We start from the raw sequence: 22,430 nt of genomic DNA, 5'->3' as shown, positions 1-22,430 counted from the left end.
TGATTAGTGATGGAATCAAGTTAATATTTAAGAGAGGAAAGAGGAGAAAAACTGTTATGTATCTAGAGGTAAAAAAACCAAAAAAACTGTTAAGTAACTGGAATTATATTAGATTTTATTGAATTTATTCAGAACGTGTAAGAAAATCAAAAAGGCCATGCAGAAAACAAAATAACACAAACAGAAAGCACAACACATCCCTTTTTAGTGTTTGTCAAACACTACAAGGAGTGGGAAGAAGTATACACTTTTTTTATTCCCACCCTATCACCATAAATCATTGTTAATACATGATCTAGCTTCTTTTATTTATAAACCCCACAATGAATATTTATTGAAGATTTCCAAATATATTGTTTAAATGACCCATTATCTGTGTCAACGATGGGCTTATATCAAATATAAGATGTAGATCCTTATTAATACCAACAATAGATGACGAGTGCCGCAGGTCTTTTGAGTTTTTTTCTGCTTTGATTGTCAGTTAATTTGAACCACCAGACACTTGCTTTCATCTTTTCCCTCCAAGGATTTATCATGTAAAAATCAAATGAATCGTTCTCATCGCCGTGACAGTGTGGCATTGATATTTAAGGCGAGTCTTACATGCTTCTGACATACACACTTCCATCTTCTCCTCAGGGCAGACAACAGTGTGAAGGGATGTTTAGGATAAGGCACATTCACTCCTGAAAGACTGACTCAACTACACATGCATGAGGGCGCTTGTGGTAGTGGTTAGAGTCCCCATAAGAGGCTCAGTCTTCATAAGCAGCAGACCCGTTTTGAATCCGGCCCAGGTCGTTCTCTGCATGTCATCACGGTCTATACCCCATTTCATCTCTGTCTCTTTGCACTGTCAATAAAGCTTTGAAAATGCCAAAAAAAAGACATGCATTGATTTACATCCATCCATGTACCCATTACAATTCCTATATGTTCCCTCAAAAAAGCTTCATACGTCCCGCATTGAACTGTCCGTGTGTAACATATAGTTGCCTTTTTTTTTTAAGTACAGCAATGCAGTTATTATTCCAGAAAATCACCCACCAGACCCCAGAAAAATACCACTTTGCTGGAAAAAGTTGAAAGGTATCAAAACATTTTAACGCCAGAGCAAATGTTAGAGATTAATCATACAGTATGGATTTATTCTGATGGCTGTAATTTAAAAAAAGTCATGTGGACGGGCCCATGCACTTGCTTCTGACCCACATTCTCCACCAAGCCAAAGAAAGAACAAAAAAAAAATCCATTCAAGGCCAAGCAAAGTACTTCCTCTTTTCATGGCTGGCTTTCTCACATCTTTGACAGAATGGGGACAGTCTAATTTGATGTATGGCGATAAAGGATTTTTGCTTTCTCAGCAGAGCATAACAAATTATATATTGAAAAATGGTTACACTTTGTTTCACAATGCCCTAATTATGGCAAGATGATGGCTTCATTATAGAAAAAAATGGCCCCTCTTGGCCAGTGTATGTAGGTTGTTTAAACGTTGGACAAATATTGAACAAAGAAAACACAACTTTTCAGGGACGGAGAGACCTCCCAGAGCCCTCCTTACATACATATGCAAATGTTGAGAACAATGGGGAAAAAAGATTTGCAATTTTGTATTTTTTTCCCACCTAGCAATGCTGTGTGGCTCACTTCCATATAATTGAACATATGGGGAAAATACTGTATATTGAATACGACTCAGAGACCCACTGAACCATACACAGCTGTTAAAAATACACAGGAGGCAGAGATGAAGATGATTTGTCAGTATTAGTCTCATGTTTATATGTGGAAAATATGAAAAATAAATCCCTGCGCTTCAACAAATGGCAGAGGCTGCCGGAATGATTTACCTGTATATCAATATGTGACTGACATGAGGCAGCTTAATGAGAGCTATCATCGACATATTTATGAGGGGACCACCGTGGGTCTTCCTATAATGAGAATGCCATATTTCAAAGGAACAACATTGCAATAAATACCAGTCTCTCCATCTATTTCCTATTGGAACAAAAGGTTGCCATGCTGTCGCTGGTCTGCAACAACATAATATCCTCTCAAAGCTATCCACTCTTCCAATGGTTGACACTTCCAATAAGGTGTCCATGAAAATGAGAAAATAGATGAAATACAATTCCTTTATTAAATAGTATCGATGTGAGTGTGCAACATGAGCCCAATTTAGTTTGATTTTTGATCGTAATTTCAATAATGTAGAAGTTAATGAAAAATGATGTGTAAACTCGACAGCACTTTACTGACTATCAATGGATAGTCATCCTTGGTCAATTCGGAGAAAATCCAGCATTTTCCTGTAATGTGTTTACATTTCAAATAGGCCTACATTTTACATCCTTAAAACACCAAGTAGGTGTTCAAGATGTTGAATCAAACTGTGTATGAACGCCTGTCCTCGTGTCAGCAGGCTCTGTACAAATTGTGAAAAGTATTTTTTGTATCTCTATGTACCTTTTGCGTGCAGGCACTTGTTTGTTCTCGGTGCTCCGTCTGTGTGTGTATTTGTCCGCTTTCTCTATCTGTGCTATTAAGTGAAGCACAACAGCAGCCTGCAGACATGATGCCCTCCCTCCACACCGCTCTAGCTCCTCTTGACAGTAAAATTATGTCTCCATTCTTCCACAGGCCTTTGATGATGGGTCACGTTAACTCAGTGAATGTGCAGTTTCTTCCCCCCCCCCCCGCTTTAGAAGCCTCCCCATCCCCGCCTTCCGCCCGCAACCATAATTGAATCGCTGAGCATATTCCCTCTCCCCGGCTTGTTTGCCACATTCATTTTGAATGCGTGACCTTTCCTCAGAACAATGATCAATCAATAGGTGTTTTCCCCTCATCGGACGCCATTCAAATTAAAACCACAGAGTGAATTAAAAAGCCTTCCGAAGCTGAAGTTATGAAGTGCGAGGGGCTGTAACTCAGGGCCCACGGAGTAGATACTGTGTGCCTGAGCAATTCGCACAGGCCACAAATAATTCATTAGCATCGATTGTACATGCTAGATCATAGGTGGAGCTGCTTTTTTTGTACCACAGAAAAACCACAGGCAGAGTCCGTAAACATGCTTTTTATCTCTCCGAAAAACCTTTACTAATAAACACGGCAAGATATTCCAGCTGGGCTTGGAGAGGATCATCCAAGGAGCTGCTGAATTATTGATAAGATCTGTTCAAAACACCTGGTTTCTGCATCTGGGATCTGTTAAAGTTCCTACAAGACGTGGCTTGAGTGTACTAGGTGTTTCACCTTACCTTCTGTAACGAGGTAGGCAATCCACAGCCAGTCACCAGAGCAATATGTGCAAGCATGTGTCCAGCCAGATTATCCAGTTTCAGAACTTTGAAACTCCACTTAACTTTAAGATTGTGCGCACAATTTTCATTGTAAAAAGCAGCTTTCCATGCTGTTTTATACTGAGACACCGGTGGATTTAAGGTTCTTCATGTGTTGGCTTGCATTTTGTAGAAAGCATAGGAAGTTAAAGAAATTAGGAAATCCTACTAAATCTGACTGATTCTCCGATCAGTTCCCAGAGAAAGATTACTATATCAAAATCGATGGGTCAGATAAGATGGTTTTTAAGCCCGGACTATGGTACAAGTGACAAATCGATCGTTTCCTACATATCCCAATTTTGCAAATCTCATGTATTCCTACCTGCCTGGTAACAAAGTTAGAGCTTCCACAGGTTTTTGATTGCTCAAGACTCTCCATTAATCCATTGTCTGTGCTGAAGATGAGAAAATGGATTGCCATTCATGGAAAAGTCAATTACTTCGGAATTTAATGCTCAAGGATAAAAGCTGAATGTCAGTCATGTTGGATGCTGAAAATGTCAACGACAATCCATCTAGCTCTATGCCAAATAAGCGTCTAATCTCCGATCAGTAGGTTTTCATTGAAATATTTTATGTTTCAGCTAATTTACAGCGTGGATGTCGTGAAAATATTAGCATTAGCAGTTCTCTCCAAGGATTGAAGAAACTAATTTTTTTTTTCAGACAAAAGCGCTTGGAAAAACATCAGCACGTCGAGTAACTTTGAGATTTATTGAAGCATGTTGCGGAGAAATATCCACTTTGATTTGTGCACGCTTCGCCAGAGAGAGACAAAGCACTGGTGAAGTGAAACAAGCTGTTGTAGGGGGAAAAGCTGGGAACTCAAAAGACAACGGCATCCTCTGAATTCTAAAGCAGTTGAGAGAATCCTAAGAGTATGCAGAGCAAGAACAAGGCTTGATTAAAAAAGCTCACCTCAGACGCTGTAGCCTGTAACAGGTTTAGGTTTCAGGAAGAATCTTTTTGTCCTTCATGCTTAAATTACGTGTTATATATCCCTACCTGGGTTTTTTTTCTTTCCTTTCTCAGATGCCCACAGTTCAGTGAGCCGGAGAGGAACAGGCCTCCATTGATTGTGGTTGTGTATCATTGGTGGGAGGGTTTTCCCCGTGGAGGATTAAATTATTGGCAGGTCACAACTGTCAAAGGCAAATATTGAAGGAGATAAGTCCCCGTCAACCATGCGGCACAGAATGGCCGCCAGCAGTTTTATTTTATTTTTATACATTCAATTTGAAAATAATTGCTTGTTTAAAATTTATTTCTGCAAGGTGTTTCAAATATGAAATCCTCCAAAGAGAAGGGAAAAAAATATCAGTCTTTTGGTCAAGAGCGTGATTTATGTCGCCCCCAAGGGGAATTACGAGCAATTACAACAATACTGTCGGCGCATCTAAATGAAGTCAGCTTTCAGTGATTGCGCATGGATTTTAAACCTTCTGCTGTACATCCAGGTTTTTTCTTACCTGTACAATCAACAACTGAACATTTTGTGGACGCTTCTTGAGATATTTCTGAGCTCCTGGGCCAGTGTCGGGGGGCAACACTAGTTGGTTAACGCTGCCATACTTACAAATAGAGAGGTAATTGTGTGGTGTTAATAGGCTTAATCAACTTTCTGTCAACTCATTTGGAAATGGCTTGGTACTCGTTTCTGTCATTTAAATGAATAAGTTATGCCCTACTACAGCTTTAAAATATATTTAAAGCAACGTTTTGTCTACATAAATATGCATTCAATTACACTGTTGATAGTTGAGGTCTAATTAGTAATATGCCTTCTTAATTGAAAAGGTCTACGAACAGCCAAGTATCTCATTCAAATGAATTAAACAACATTCCCACTCCCTCTGGGCAAAAAAAACCCTCTACCACATCGGCATTTCAACAACTCATTATGTTGATATATAGCAATTCATTAGGCAGCATTATCCCAAGATAACTAACGGTCACAAGATAAGATGGCACGAACCAACGCCTTCTCCTTTATCACTCTAGGAAAAAAGGGAGACAGGTGTGTGAGTGATAATGTCCACCTACTAGATGTTATTAATGATTTAGTTTCCAGGGAAAAATACTCAAATTGGTTTTGTGATTAATGATGGATGACAGGAGAGCGGGCAGCCGTTCACTCGGAACAGTCTGCACCTGTTTGAGGCTTTCTGATTGCTTTCACCTGCAAAACGCTCCATATTAAGCATAGCTCAAAGCAAATTGGGAGCTCTGCGGTAAACTCATCTTCCCTTTAGCCCCTTTTGCCCCTTTTTTTCTCTCTCTCTCTCTCCATCTGTGCCTCACTCACAGACTTGCCACACTCAGACCCTCGTCCTTATTCACTAACCGTGGCCGATTCTCTTTCTGAATGCCTTGCACTGCTTTTCTCACAAGCCTTTTGCGGCTGGCGTGGGTGGTGGGGTGAAACAGAAGAAAAGTTTGATTGAGCCCTCCAGGTCCTGTGCAAAGCACATAGACACACACACACACGTACCTCAGCATGCTGTACTCAGTCACACAACCGCATACTACTTTGGCCATGCTCTAACAGCTAAACAACACCCCACACTCCCACACTGTGATTTTAAAAGTGCATTTGGGCAATAAATGTGAAAAGAAAACCTGCTTAGAGACTACCCAAAAGTGCACGGGCCAAATAACAGGTTATTGGAAAAATGCTTTCCAACAAATGTTATATGAATTATTTTCAGTATCCAGTGCTGGGTTTTGGCCCTGGCTGGCTAACAATCAGCATCTCTAGACATATCCCCAAAGCTGTCTGATTCACAGTAATTGGTGTACAATACCAAAGTGATCCCTCTACACACATGACTTTGTTCAGTGTATATACAGTACACTGACTGCTTCTGTAGGTTTAACTTATGAGAATGACTAATCATCAGTTTTTAATGATACTGCCAATTATTTAAAATATGCACCAAGTGGAAATATCCTTTCTACAAGGAAGGAGCTTGGTTTTCACTCCTTTTCTCGAAGACACAGTGTCTGCCTCAGAGCTACTGCTGTCTGAACTAAAGGCTGCATTTGGAAAATAAATCCTTCCCCCATGCAGCACTTAAAATGGGTCACAAAGCGTATTGACCAATGTATCCCTTGTTTTTGAACATTTGATCCCTGCTGCTGAGGGCTAGTAACGGGCACTGTGAGCCCACACTTAAGTGCAAAACGAAAAAGAAGGATTCCAGTCAGGTCAAAATCTTTTTTCAATGCTGTGTATAACAGTGTCCCTGAAATGTGTCTGTCCTCCTGTGAGTATTTTAGGGGGGTGGTGGTGAGATAAAAAGAAGGACATTCCCTTAAAAAGGGGAACCTGATTCGGAATGGCTATATTGGCTCCTATCCAGGTTGACTGTGCTGTAGCTGATCATCCTACAATGAGTTGCCAAGCAAAGTGTTACCCAGCATATTAGATCTTTAACATTCGATTTGGTACTAGCTGAAGTAGTATAATTTCTGTACATGTTACAACACGTTTAAAACACACTACAGAGCCTGTGGCAAAGCTCACAACTGTGTCATGGACATTCTCAGGAGATGCACAAGTGTGACAGCTTCAGTGCGCCTTGGCATTGATTCTCCATCCCTCTGGAACTCTACTGAAGGGATGAGCACCGTTCTTCCATAAGATTTCCCCTCATTTGGTATTTTGATGATGGTTAGAGGAGAGCGCTTTCTAACACATCTGTCCAACATCTCCCATAGGTATCCACTATGTATATGACTATGAAGGCCATATGATTCACGTAATTCTCATACTCATCGAACTATTGAGTGATCCCTGATGCCCTATGAATAGGGGGCATTGTCAACCTAGAAGAGAGCACTCCCTCAGGATAGAAATGTTCCATCATAGGATAAATGTGATGGCTCAGTAACACTTTGTATTGATCTGCAGTGACTCTTCCCTCCTAAGGGTACGAGTTAACGCAAGCCATTCCAATAAAAAGGCCACCAGATCCCCTCACTGTTAGGGATCAAACATTCAAGCCTGTTCTATTATCTTGGTGTACGCCACAAATGCACTCACCCACATGTCGAGAATGAACGTGAAGGATGACTTATCCGACCATATTAACTCTTTCTATGAAGGAAATTGTTCCATAACCTTATGAAGTGCTTGCTTCTGTATATATGATGACAAATGTCCAAAATCGTAATTTTAACCCAACTACTGAAACATGGTATAATCAAACATGGTATAATCAAGGTACGGAGCAAAATTGGCCTGTATTTGTTTCCACAAGATGAAGATAGGTCCAATATTCACTTCCCTATTAGTAATTTTTATATTTTCTTTTGGTCTGACCATCGTTGAGATTTATTTATGTCTCTGAGGGTAACTCCTGTTGAGTACCGTCTGACAGTTTTAGTTTTTATCGTATTTAACTTTAACGTTGAGATATCAGTGAATGAACGGTTCTTAATTATTTACTGTCAAAGGACACAACAATGATTATCAGTGAACAGCCTGAAATACAGAATTTAATTTCAAACCTTATTGCAAGGGGATTTTACTTTAGAGGGAGACATTTTTTTTCTACCGTGTTTCTGCCTAGCTTTCCAGTATTACACTACCAATGGTTTGATGATTCTATGCTTATCCCCTTATTAGTATCTGTGATTCATGCATGGGTTCAAGCATGCCTTCATTCCATGTATATGAGTGATAACACAAGATTAGAGTTAAAAGTTATTATTTCCAAAGATCTTCAACATGACATGGTTATAAAAATTAAAAGTGTTATAATGGTACAGAGGTTTTCCCCCCGAAATCCTTCTTTTAAAGTAAAAAAGCATAATAAATATGTATGAGGCAGAAACATGTTTTAATCATTACAAGATGTATATACTGTAGCTCTATTGTGTGAAGTACAGTTGAGTCTCTATGCCAGTGCATTCTTTATGAGGTGGGTGCCAATTTGTTTGACCCAGTTTTATATATTTTTTGTTAAAACAATGCATTGTGGAACAGAGCTTCAAACTTGTAAAGGCACTGCAGATTGAATGAAAACACTGGTCAACATATTTACCACCTAGATGATCTACTTTCCTTTGTCAAGGATCATAGCTGTTCTACAGTAGGATGATGTACCCTTAACAGATTTGTATTATTCAAATCTAGTACATATTTGTCCTAATCTTCTCTCACGCCAGAACTAAATCAAGAGGTGTAAATGTAATATTTTCTTTTGTTCTTTGTAGTTGCCTTTCTCTACACGGAGGAACCATTGAAAGCAAGCTGAAGAGTTTCCGAACTACTCCGCCGAGATTTTTGTTGAATAGATTGACTCCACTTTGGTGAAGTCAGTCATCATGAGATGGAAAGGGTCAGTTTCAGAGGGACCAAACATATGAGAGGGTTTCATCCAACTCATGCTGGCAAGACTTTTTTCTTTTGTTGCCTTTCATCTTCAAACTCTTATTTTATGATTGTCCTGGGAGCCTACGCCAAGCTTCCAAAGCCTCTCATGGATAATGGTGCGCAACTCAAACCCTATTTATTGAGAAAGTACCACAGCCCTGAAACGGCTCTCTAAGAATAAAGGATTTCTCCTGGGTGACATTCGGTGTGGCATTGCTGGAATTTGATCTTTTTTAACTGCTGACATCTTGGATGTTCTATACATGCAAAGCATCATACTTGCAAGGGATTGCTTTACAAGACACTTTATTGTGCTGTTTTGTCCTATTTAAATGTAGTAAATAATGGTGGTGCACACCCCTTTTAGTCACATAGGTGTTTACTAGTCTAGCTCTATTCCGTTATGTCAAATGCACAGTGTTATTGTGTACCCATGTAACTCCATAGCAGGGTCCAGCTCTACCAAAAATACTTTTAATAAAATCATGCTCCCCTAAGTTTTCAAAATCCGATTTAGGTTTGTGTTTTCCTGCTAAACTCTCTCTGATAACCAGCCACCATAGACCTGAAAACAGAGGTTGGAACAAAACGATTATCTGGGTTGGCATTAGCTACAACTGTGCTCAAAGCAATAAGCTATCAACCTATGTTATTGGAAAATGTTGTTGGGGTGTATGCAGCCTAAGAAAATGGTTACCTGCCGACACTTCTTGGGGCTGGAATAAACAAGTCTATACCTAATTGCATATTTCAGGAGTAAAGAAAATACATTATTACCAACAGGGAAACTGGTGAACAATACCTGCGTCCAATGCATAAAAGTAAATACATTAAAGTTAGAGTGCATGTGATCTTTTGTTATACTGATCCCTAAACCTCTAAGGTATTTGCTGATACTAAATACTGCTTTGATACTACTGCCATTATTATTTGCAAGATGTAATATCCGTACTACGGCATCCCTTCTTTGAAAAACTTATTTCTGCCAGCTCTGCTCTATAATAACTTGTTTTTAATGCGTTGACATTGGGATGTTGATTGAAGATGTCTGTTTTGAAACGGACTACAAATCAGAACTACTCTGTTTTTGATGAAAATTGGAACTTGAAATCAAACAGGCATTCGTCATCTATTCCCCCCTGTAACCAGAATACATGTAGGCACATTGTGAAGTGGCATTACATTTAATAATTTCCAAGGAGCATTTTCTATTCCATTTTTTTGGCAAGCAACACCTGCACACATACTTTCTTCTTGTGCCAGTGATAACTGCGGCACCAGTGGCAGTGGGCTATGCCAGGGTATTGTTGCTCTTGGCAACATCACTGTGAATAGCGTACTATTCATTCCTGATGTATGCATTTTTCAATAGCACTCATCAGGAAACTAATCACCGGTTAAGAACATCTGTCAGGTAGTTCTGTCAATCATATGCACCACTGGCAATTTTTCAAACCATTGGGCTTCAGATGTCATGGAAGCTGTTTGATTCACAAGTTACTTGTCAGGACTTAAAATCTGAACATTTTTGGGGAAAGACTTGAGAATATTGCTCCAACAAGTACACCAACATGATGCATCAGCCGTCTAATATCTCCTGTGCTACACTGCAAAGTGTAGCTAGAAAAACACTTATTCTGGTATCAATACGTTCCTCCATTTAAAAAAAAAACATAAATAATAAGGTTGCAAATTAGTAGAACAAAATAGGGCCAAATCCACTAATGGATTGAGATGCCTTTGTGGCCGCTAACCCTGTGCAAATGAGAGAAAAAGATAGCGTCCAATTCACAAAGCATGCAAACATGTGGCAATGCACACAAGCTGCACTGCCAAGCAGTATGCAAATAAGGGAATATTCAACAATTCATTGCAACATTGCCCCCTTCATATGCAAATAAGCATTGTTTTGCGAATACCACCCAATTCACAAAGACCATCGCTAATTGGTGCAAGCAGTTATATTGGTGCTATTTACGTGTTATCTCAATGCAATTTATCAACCCAACTTTCTCTCTCTCCCAATCGCTCTCTCTCTCTCTTCAAAGTTTGTGAGCTTTACATTATGTTGACTTGATATTGAGTTATATTTTGGGGGAAATATACAGTCAGGGAGAAATAGCTTGTGTACTAGTGATATGTGTGTGACCACAGACCTTTGTACATGTAAAGCAGATTATAGAACATTCATCGCCATCAAATTCTGGCCAATTGTCTTGAAACCAGAAAAAAACACTTAAACTACAGTTGAATGGTTGTTCATGCGTAACAACAAAAGACAGACAACTTTGGCAACTGTACAGTGTAAATGCTAGCCTGTATATCAATAACGTGAGCGCAGTCACAACACCTCTACAAAACAGCACATATTGCAGCCATCTTTCGGTTGGTGGTAATTTGAAAAAAGTAAAGGCTCAGACATATGAGAGAGTGTACATTCACACAGCCTATCCACTTTAATGAGTCCTAATCGGTTGAAGGGATCCATACTGCATTTGTTCCTGTATAAACTGTTTTCCCCCAACCATATATCTTCTAATCCTTTTTAGTGGCTAGCAGCCAGCAGTACCATGGGCACCACTGAATAATTTATGAGATCTCCTCCGAGTTGGGATGGGGAGTGACTCTGGCAGTGCACAAAATAAAAGGTGAAACTTACACTGACATTAAGTAAATGGCCGTAGAGGCTAGATGCACTTAAAGGGGCTGCTATGCTCTCCACACAACTCTTTCACCATCTGTATTGAAGGATTTATTGCCATATTCTGTGGAGCCTCCCTTCATTCAACAGTGCAGCGCAAGTATAATTTATATTAAACGGTAACATTAAGTCTGATCATTTGTCAAACTTCTCAACGAGTCCAGGCTCACATGTGGTGCATCTTTAATGTTGTTCCAGTATTTTCCATTTTTCTTCCGGGTTTGCCAGAGCCATTTTTTTGCCGCCATGTGACTTGTGAAAGGTGAGGCATCTTTATGCATCATTGGATGCTTCAGTACATTTGCTGCCTTGACAGCATGTGAGTGTGACCATTTTAAATGATATGCCATGGAAAAACAACTATCAAATGGCAAGGCAGGTAGAACGGTGCATTGCAGATTGGGGACTTTCTATAAAAAAAAAGTGGGTTTAACTCAGGGAGAAGGCTGCTTACTTTAGCTTCTGTACTAACAGACACACACACTATCCTCTGTGGGAAGAGTCCATTATCGCTGGTGACAAACATGAAAAGCAAACGGCAAGGAGCTAGTTGGGGGAAATGCCACTCTGGAAGATAGAAAAAAAACATATAAAGATTGTGACTGCCAGCGAGAATTTCTTTGGCTGCCCAAAACATCTCCCCACATAGTCTCTATCCTTTCATTAGTGCAACTCAGAGAAATGTCAAGTAAGATAACCCATTATCTTCCCTGTTGACAATAACACATACACACACACACACACACACACACAAACACAGTGAAATGCAGTGTACCAGACTCCCGCGCTAGTGAAGTCTGTATATTACTTTTCAAGTGGGATTCTATTGCTTCTTTGCCATTACTTTAGCTGTTGTGTGTCAGCCATGGCTTGGTCGAGTGACTTCCTATATTTCTACTGCTAGAGTTTCATCTTGGAAGGCAGAGAAAAAAAAACATTCTAAAGATGAGCTTGCGCTGAACAATATATCAACTTTCAAATGGCATAATAACAGGGCACTAATAAATGCTGTGTTCTAATTGGTCAATCACTGCATTCTACAGGCAATTATTTCTTGATAATGACCGTCGACAAACAGTAAGGCTTGCTACTCAAAACTTCCAAAAACAATGGAATAATTCTTCAACATGACACACATGAGTGTATCTGGAAAGCAGGGAACTTCGTAGTCATGGTTAATTTCTGAAAAGACTCCAGTCAAGACGATGCAAGTAAGTTTGGCCACATATTTACACAGTTACCATTACTATGAGAAAGTTCCTAACAAACATTTTTTTGTGACATAAGAAATACAACTGTTATCAAATCAATATAACCATACTTAAAACACTTTGCTTCAATTAATTGATTAATTTAGTTGCCGTGTAATACGCGGCTACTTACTGCACATCCGGCTCCCGTTTACCTTGTCGGTCTTTATTTATTGAGTGACCCGTTCGCTATACATTATCCCTTACTTATATAATGTGACTTTTATCACTCTTTATTAGTGACACCCTAATTGAGAATTTGACAGGTCTCTCGCACAGCTTGCGTCAGCTCATATTGGACTGAAATATAACACTAAACAAGTGCCAAACGTCTGTCTAAATCTAACACATACAAATGAACTCAGAGCCCCACTGGGGCGTTATCACTAAGTATACCGTCGGTGTAAATTGCACCATCTGGCTTGGTGGTGGTGTTTTGTCTCAGTCGTTAAAGTTGTCCCCATTTTATTTTTTTTGGAATGTGATTACAATTCGCAATTCAGACTAATGTGTTTTTACGGGGGAGATGATGATATCCTGAGTAAATATTGGGGAGGCGGTTAATGGAGGGTTGGATATGTTGCGGATGGGTTGAGATGGTTGAAGTCGGGGCGCCACACCGGGGCCGTGCCAGATTTCTCTCTCCCTGGCTTCTTGGATAATAGGGGAGGATGAGACGAACAGCTGGCCTGTAAGCATTCATGTCATGTTGGAGGCTTGAACATCTGATCCTATAGAGAGAAAGCGGCGCATGACTCACACCGCTGAATGCTCAGTGGGAAGCGGGGAGCCGACGCAATTAGAACACACACACACACACACACTCACACACACATTATTTTACTTATATCTTTGTGAGGACACTTATTGACATAATGCGCTCCGTAGTTATATAACGGGAATCTTAACCATCACAACTAAATATCCTAACCCCAACCGTCAAACAGACCTTTTAAAGAAGTAGGGACATGGCAAAATCTCCTCGCTTGCCAAGCATGTCCTCACTCTCTAAACAGTTACAGTAAGAGCATAAACTGGTCCTCACATTGAAGACTATACAGTGGCTTGCAAAAGTATTCATACCCCTTGGAATTTTGTGACATTAAAACCACACACGTACATTTATTTTACTGGGATTTCATGTGATCGAACAACACAAAGTGGTGCATCATTGTGAAGTGGAATGAAAATGAAATATGGTTTTAATTTTTTTTTTAGAAATAAAAAACTGAAAAGCGTGGCGTGCATAAGTATTCAGCCCCCCTGAGTTAATATGTTGTAGAACCACCTATCGCTGCAATTATAGCTGCAAGTCTATTGGAGTATGTCTCTACAAGCTTTGTACATCTACATACTGATATTTATTGCCCATTCTTCTTTGCAAAATAGCTCGAGCTTCAGATTCAGCATCAGATTGGATGGAAAGTGTCTGTCAACAGCAATTTTCAAGTCTTTCCAGATATTCTCAATTGTAATTATGACTGGACTTTGACTTGGTCATTCTAACACATGCCTATGCTTTGATTTAAACCATTTCATAGTAGATATGGCTGTATGTTTAGGGTATTTAACCTTCTGGAAGGTGAACCTTCACCCAGTCTCAAGTCTTTTGCAGACTTTAACAGGTTTTTCTGCCCTATATTTGGCTCCATCCATCTTCCCATCAACTCTGACCAGCCTCCCTGTCCCCGCTGAAGAAAAGAACCCCCAACGCATGATGCTGCCACAACCATGTTTCACAGTGGGGATGGTGTGTATAGGGTGATGTGCAGTGTGAGTTTCCCACCACACATTGCACTTTGCACTGACCAGAGCACCTTCCTCCATCCCTTGCCACAAGCCATGTGGGGGACACAGCATATTCAGATATTCAGATGAGACCAAACTTTTGGTCCTGTTCTTCAGCAGGGACAGGGAAGCTGGTTAGAGTTGATGGGAAGATGGATGGAGCCAAATACAGGACAGAAAACCTGTGAGTCTGCAAAAGACTTGAGACTGGGGTGGAGGTTCACCTTCCAGAGGGACAACTAGCCTAACAATACAGCCAAATCTACTATGGAATGGTTTAAATCAAAGCATAGTCATGTGTTAGAATGGTCCAGTCAAAGTCCAGACCTCAATACAATTGAGAATCTCTGGAAAGACTTGAAAATTGCTGTTCACAGAAGCTCTCCATCCAATCCGATGCTAAATCTGAAGCTCAAGCTATTTTTTAAAGAAGAATGGGCAAAAATGTCAGTCTGTAGATCGGCAAAGCTGGTAGAGACATACTCCAATAGATTTGTAGCTGTAATGGCAGCGATAGGTGGTTCTACAGGGGGTTGAATACTTTTGCACGCCACACTTTTCAGTTTTTTATTTATTAATTTTTTTTTAAACCACGTTTCATTTTCATTCCACTTCACAATTATGTGCCACTGTGTGTTGGTCTATCACATAAAATCCCAATAAAATAAATGTACCCGTGTTGTTATAACGTGACTAAATGTCGAAAATTTCAAGGGGTATGAATACTGTACAAGTGCTCTAACACACGCACACACACGCACGCAACTCACACACTTACTTAACGCACACATAGACAGAGCTTAATTTTCCCTCTCCTTAAGGGCTGTGACTACCAGCACAACACAACCCACCAAAATCAGCTGTGGCCTCCAGTCAAATCATGCTTTATTAAAGTTGGGTTTTGTCAGGCCATAGGTAGCGTTAAACCAGCCTCCAATTCACAGGAAGAAGAAAAACAAGGCCCTAGTCGATAGGTGAAAGCTTGGAATTAATCAACATTAATACTCCCATGGCCATGTTAACACATAAGCTCCAGATTCATAACCCGCAGAAGGTAAACGGCTGTTCTGCACGTGGGCGGATATTAACTTGAAAACAGTCTTGGAGCGAGCGTGTGTGTGTGTGAATGTTCACATCGGGCTGTATGCGTAGGAGGTCTGGTTCAGTCCCCTTTTACACTGAGGTAATGCTGTTGCAGCTTCGCCTAACACATTTTGCTGTGTGCAATTTCTGGATTACCTTTTTTGATAAGCAAATTATGAAGTCAAGGCAGATGACAACAATGCTAGAAATGAAATATTTTTGTTAAGAATCTGAAAAATAGACTTTTTATTTCTGCATGTACATCGTATTCTTTACCTTTTGTGATTTGCAATTAATACATACATAAAATATTGCTTTTGCTGTGGCTGGTAATCAAGGTCCTTACTCGTGTGAAAGCTGTTCACAAATCCACTGCATTTTGCCCTTTTATCTGAATTGTTCTGCACTGTTAATTATTAGGGATGGGACGATCCACTTTTTTTAGTTCCGATTCCGATACCTAGGGTTTGGATATTGGCCGATACTGACCGATACGATATCATAATTGTTATACATTTTTTTGTTGGTGGTGATTTTATGTATTAGGCTAGGAAGGCTTAAGCAATTCTAATTTAAAAGAGCAATAAATATACACAAATGCATATAGGTTTATCTTAAAGGCAGAATTATAGAGTCACACAAAAAAAATCCTTCTCAATGATCACTTCTGCCCCACTAGAATATGTGGTGGTCTGTTTGTCTGAACAGTCTTCCTCTCTCTGGCTGTATTTAACATAGTAGAATTTGTCACAAGCCTCTCCACTTCCCTGACTTTGATTAGCTTTGGTTAGCTCACTGGCTAACAAACTGATATGTACTGTATGTCAAATTATAAAGTGATGTCCTCTCTCCCTCCACCGAACGTCGGCGCATGTTCGCTCTTACATAGTTAAAAAAAAAAAAAAAAAAATCGGATTTTAATATCGGAGCTGTCAGTCCGATATCCGATACGCAGATTTCGGCCATATCGGACCCGATACCGATACTGGATCGGATCGGCCCCATCCCTATTAATTATAACAGGAATATTACATAAACTACAGCTTTAAGAGGCAAAATAAACGGTGGCTTACCCCTTGGCGAACGATGCTTCCACATGATATTGGCCTCGGGGCGTCCGACCCCCAGACACATAAGATTGACGTTGCTGCCCTCGTTCACTGTGATGTCCTTCGATATGTTAGTGATCCTGGCCGGCACTGGGAGTGGAGAGATAAGAAAAAAAAAATAAAAAATGATGATTGATGTTTTTAGTTTAATTAATGACACTTAAGCAAAGGGCAAACCAGTCCACGTGATTAGAACAGCGATGAGGATAAAAATAACCCCCGGGTCGTGGGGACTCAATTAGCATGAAATTAACTGACACATTTGACAATCCTCTGGCTGGCTGTAGTCTTATACATGATGGATTTTCTTCATCATGTATCTTTGCCACGCTGCACATTTGACAAGCATCTGACTGATTTGGAGTAAGACATAATTTCATCCCTCTTACTGGACCAACTTGATCTTTGTCTTCTTGTGTGTGTGTGTGTGTGTGTGTGTGTGTGTGTGTGTGTTTGTGTGTGTCTTCATTAAGTGCACCATGGGAAATTGAAGCTTCAAATCAAGGGTAATAAGTTATCCTTCTTTACTGTAATTTTCCTCAGTGATGGCTACTTGAGCTTCAAGAGTATTAGTTTAAAGGACAGCAAATGCTTCCAATGGTGTACATTCAAATAGTATACTTTTCAATACAGCTTAATGACACATTTTTGACAAAGGACATATTTGTGAGTTTTTACTGTGGGGGCGTTACAGTACAATCAACCAGCAAAAAGCGTTAATTGCATGTACTTCTTTTGGACATGGAGGCAGCTAGACTGCAACACCTGCCACATAACTTGCAATAGTTTTACCATATTCTGTTGCACAAGTAAAGGTAACTATGCAAACACTGCAAATTTGATAGACACTATACTATGGCAAGTGCAGACACACACACAAAAACCCTACATGATATAACTTATTGCTTCATTTGCAATGCTGCTTGCATTTGTTCCACCTTTTTTTTATTATAACGGCAAGATAATGATATTGAGAAGGCCGGCTCATTGTTCACTCGTTTTCCTGTAACTGTACTTTTCCATACTAAGTAATAAGACATCGGAGTCATTATTGAGACTTAATTAATTTCTCTATAAATTCCAGAGCAGTTGTCATGGTTCCCTGGATGATGAAAAAAAGTACTCTTGATGCCAATTAGGCGCATAACTCTCTAATTATGTATTATAGTTTTAGCTTCAGATTCCATTCCATTCAAAGTGATTAAGAGAAGATATAACTTAATTAATCTAATTTTATAATATTTGAGAACATGGTAAAATGGTAAAACACAGTAACGTATTTGAGCAACACATCCAAGATACACTAATGACACTAATAATAATTATTATTTCATGTTTCGTTCCTTCACATTTTCAAGACAAATACAAAGTAATGAATATTATGGTCGTAATGTGTGGCCTGTGCTAGGGGATCAGAGCTGGAGAGGCATTCTACTCTGAATCACATTAACCTTTGGATTTACCAATTCAATTTGCATGCCTTGCTAAAGCTAACCCGATTGGTTCATTCAGGACACGGTGTGTGCTGCCTTGTTCTCTAAATGCCACCCAAAACAAGGAACCTTAGTTTATCAAATATAACCAGTATCACAACACTCACTAATAGGATACAGGTAATCCAATGAAGCCCTCTGCCGACATTGTACACATTGGTATTGGCATAGCAGCATCACAACTGTCTTTCCTTTTTAGCTAAACGTTATTTGACATCGGGCCATGAGTCCATGCCAGGTCTATGAGGACAATTTTTTTGTTATTGAATTCCCTCTTCTCTGACCTCAGCTAGCATTAGGTGGAGTCAGCGATTCTGGAGATTGCTTGTTGTCAAAATCACTTGTTCTTCAAAATCAGTGAATATCTCCTCACGATCCGCTATCTGTCCGTCCTTTGTGTGCTCTGAACTAAAACTGGTGTTAATACACGGGCATGTTGCTAGCAATCGGGCCACCTTTGTTTACGTACCAGTTTACAGAGCCTAGGCTGTGTATGAACACAGGATGTTTTCACTGATTTTGACAACAAACATTCTCCCGCATGGCTGACTCCACCTTTAATGGGTAAGGTCAGAAGTAGGCTGTAACCACACTCAAGAGTGATGTCACAATGTACCGACACACACTGAGGTACACCGCTACATCACTGCAGCAAAGTAAAAAGTAAAAGCTATTGAGGAAGGGCAAAATTAAGACTTACACTGTTGACACTAAATTAATCTTATATGAGCAGAATTGGCCTTGCTTTGCCTTCCTATTTTTACTTTACTAAAGTACCTATACAACACAGGACCATTGCCAAGAAAGCTGTTATTTCAGAGGTTCAAAGGCTTTGCCGTCTCCCCTTTTGTAAATTATCTTCCGCTTTTTACATGAGAAGTCAAGGAAGTGGCTCCAAAATGTTTTCTATGGAAAGGCAAAGTAATGGAATTGACTAAAGTAAAACAATTTAGCAAATTGCACATGATGTGCTACACAGGTTCTCTTTGTTAGTTTCCTACAAAGATGTCACACGGCCATCTGGCTGTGTCCTCAATCCACCATCATTTTCTCTCTTCTGTGTAGAAACAATATAAAAAGTAACTCGAGTCACAGTGCACATAAGAGAAGTTTTGAAGGCTGATTTAATACCCATATTCAGATAAAAGAAGAAAACCTTGGAGATCTCTTGTAATTACAATGCTTAGAGAGGTATTACAGGATAGTGTTCTTCAATACAATTATAGCATTCTGGACTTGTCTAACTTTATGGTAAATTTATAATTGTCTCCGTTTCTTCTATATAATCTAAAAGCCAAGATTTTTGTTCCTTGAAAAATAACATCAAATGTTCTAGCAACACATTCTGATCAAGACATTGTGTTGAACCTAGTTAATGTACCATGATGTTTTCTAAAGCTCCTACAGTTTATCGTATTCAACCAACTTGAACATGAGAGGAGGTGATGTCTGTACATTAATTGTATGGTTAATGAAAGTACTTGGTGTAAAGTTAAGTGGACACCCACTAGAATATTGGAATATAAGAACTTGGAAATGTCTGACTTGGGTGTAAACTAATACAAAAAAAAAATTGGAATTACAGAACGAGGGTGTCTGCTGACAGTATAAGTTGCATGATAAAATGACTAGGAAGAACAGTGACATTCTCAGTCTTCCTTTCCTTAGAATTAGTTAGTCTGTTGAGGTCCTGTTGGTGGTTCTTTGTTTACACATTGTGAAGGGTAAGAGGAAAACACAGTTGCTTAAAGACTAAACTTTGCCTATTTTCAAATACCTTGAATATTGTGACAGAAATGAATGCATTAATGAATAGATTTGTATGTACGTGCCATGCCACTAAGTGTCCCATCCCACGTGAAATTACATTACACCAATAGAAAAGGCATTTCATCTACAGCTTCCGGTCCAATGTCCACACACAACATACTCTTCTTTACACAAAATCAAGAAAACATTTTGCAGTATATAGTGGAGGCCATACATCGTCTTTAACTTGCAAAAGAGGAACCAGTTTCTGATATGTTGCACCAGACCCCTTTCTATTACTGTAAAGTGTTCCAATGGATTCCCTGCCAAACCTGCATGGTTGCAAAATGTATCGAAACACCTCCCCCCAACTGTATACCGTTTACGGCGATGCCACACAGCTTATTTGGTAATGATTCATTGAGGGTAAACTGCAACATGTGGCGCCACTTTAAGAGGCTCTTAATAGGGAGGGGGGCGAATTGTGGTGGTTGGTTAGAGGCACAGCAGGCACCACTTTGGAGCATATGTGTGCCGAGCAGGTGACAGGCCCTCCAGCTTGATAATGCCAGTGGCCAGGTGATTAAAAAACACACCTCCCCTGTCAACAGGGCTGCAGCTGGATGGTACCAGGGGCCCGGGGACATGCCACTCTTCATGCTGGCTCAGCCAAAAGGTGTTGAAGCCAGTAATTAATTACAAAATGGAATCAAGAGGCTGCCCCTAAAAAGCTAAAAGGATGGGATTTTTACTTAACATTGATGTTCGACTGACTTGGTTGTACTTCTTTGAATTATGTTTTTATTTTTTATTTTTTTTCGAATAGCAATCAACCGTCATTGTGCTGGTTAATGGGCTTAGTTAACAGATAGACAAGATACAAGAGGCAGAAGTGCCACACCGTGACATCTGCAGGGCATGAGAACACAAATGGTATAGTGAGCAATGTTGCGATTTTGACACTGTTGTCTGTGTCACAATATGAATAATGCATGTATGACAAATCTACAGTCAAGACAATGCAATGGTATCCTGTGCGGGGGATGTTTTAGCTCCAACTTTTCCTCATGAGAATAAGACAAGATTTCAAGAAAAACTTGAGTTTTTCAGGGTCAGGACAACTCAAAACAAGAAGTTTTTTTTTTTCAAAGCAGACTGAGCAAAAACATCCTGCATTCCTCCTGGGAGTTCCAGTGAAATAATGATACTTTATTCAAGTAAAGGTAGAAATAACACAATGTAGAAATACTTTAATTTAAGTTCTGCCTTCAAACTTGGGAAGTAAATGTAGACATGTTACAACAGCAAACTGTATTGAAGCATAACAAATAAAAGTTCTCATTATATGGCCACCTTCATATTGTTATATATTTATACTGTATATAATTGGATTAACACAGCATTTGACTGATGTTAAAAATATTCCACCGGTGTGGCTATACTGAGAGCTATAGCTACTTTGTAATGAATATGTCAAAGGTGTGAAAATTAAATTGAAGAAGAAAACAAGTTAGACCGGGGAAAGACTTTTGAGCACAAGGTTCTCTTTGCTTTTAAAATGTGAGTGTATGTGGTTTATATCCCATGTGGTGTTTATAGTAGTTGGACATAGATGGCACTGCCTTGACAATGTTCCATTCTCCTGTGATTTACAAAAAAAAACATTAGGCTATATGTATCTATTTATGTAGTATTTCATCATGGAAATACTGACCAGTAAAACATTGTTCTCACATGGCTTATGTCGGTGCATTTTGGTTCCCTTCACCAACTGATATGGACCAGAGGAAATGGTCGGTGTGAAAGAGAACCACACCTGTTGAAAAACTAAACAACGTGTCATGCTTGCATCTGATGCCAACTATTAGCAGACTATCAGGGGTGAAAATGCCCTCAGTCACTTGTTCAAGAGATGATCTGGAGAGTATATTGTAGCACAAAGCCCACACCGCTGCTGACATGGCACAAAACTGTCGATTAAAGACAAAAAGGCAAACCTCTTACATTACGGATCAATCTGCATTCCAAGCCTCATCTGTGGTCATAAGCTGTGGGTAATAACCAGAGGGAATGAGAACACAGATACAAGTGGCTGAAATGAGTTTCATTTGCAGGGTGGCGGGTCTCAGCTGAGGTGGTTCAGAATCTGATTCAAATGTGTTCCAGGCAGGTCCCATTGGGAGCAGGCCCCGAGGCCAGAGCTGTAACATGCTTGAGGGTTTATATAGGTCCTTCTCAAAAAATTAGCATATTGTGATTAAGTTGATTATTTTCCATAATGTAATGATAATAATTGAACTTTCATATATTTTAGATTCATTGCACACCAACTGAAATATTTCAGGTCTTTTGTTGTTTTAATACTGATGATTTTGGCATACAGCTCATGAAAACCCCAAATTCCTATCTCAAAAAATTAGCATATCATGCAAAGGTACTCTTAACCTAATCATCTGAATCAACTAATTAACTCTAAACACCTGCAAAAGATTCCTGAGGCTTTTAAAAACTCCCAGCCTGG

At 39.6% G+C, this 22,430-nt stretch overlaps 1 protein-coding gene across 1 annotated transcript in view; it reads right to left on the bottom strand.

Moving 5' to 3' along the window:
• The window catches only part of opcml (opioid binding protein/cell adhesion molecule-like), a gene marked incomplete at its 3' end in the record, with an annotated part of 149,998 nt that overhangs the window by 21,784 nt on the left and 105,784 nt on the right, over window positions 1-22,430 (bottom strand). The window contains exon 3 of the mRNA XM_080041018.1: window positions 16,632-16,757. Within this exon, the coding sequence (XP_079897144.1) occupies window positions 16,632-16,757 (126 nt within the window). The remainder of the gene's footprint in view (window positions 1-16,631; window positions 16,758-22,430) is intronic.

This window comes from Ammodytes marinus (assembly GCF_949987685.1).
Source record: "Ammodytes marinus genome assembly, chromosome: 14".
Taxonomy (NCBI): domain Eukaryota; kingdom Metazoa; phylum Chordata; class Actinopteri; order Uranoscopiformes; family Ammodytidae; genus Ammodytes; species Ammodytes marinus.
The sequence above is the reverse complement of the archived record's forward strand: the minus strand, read 5'-3'. Positions and strand labels throughout refer to the sequence as shown.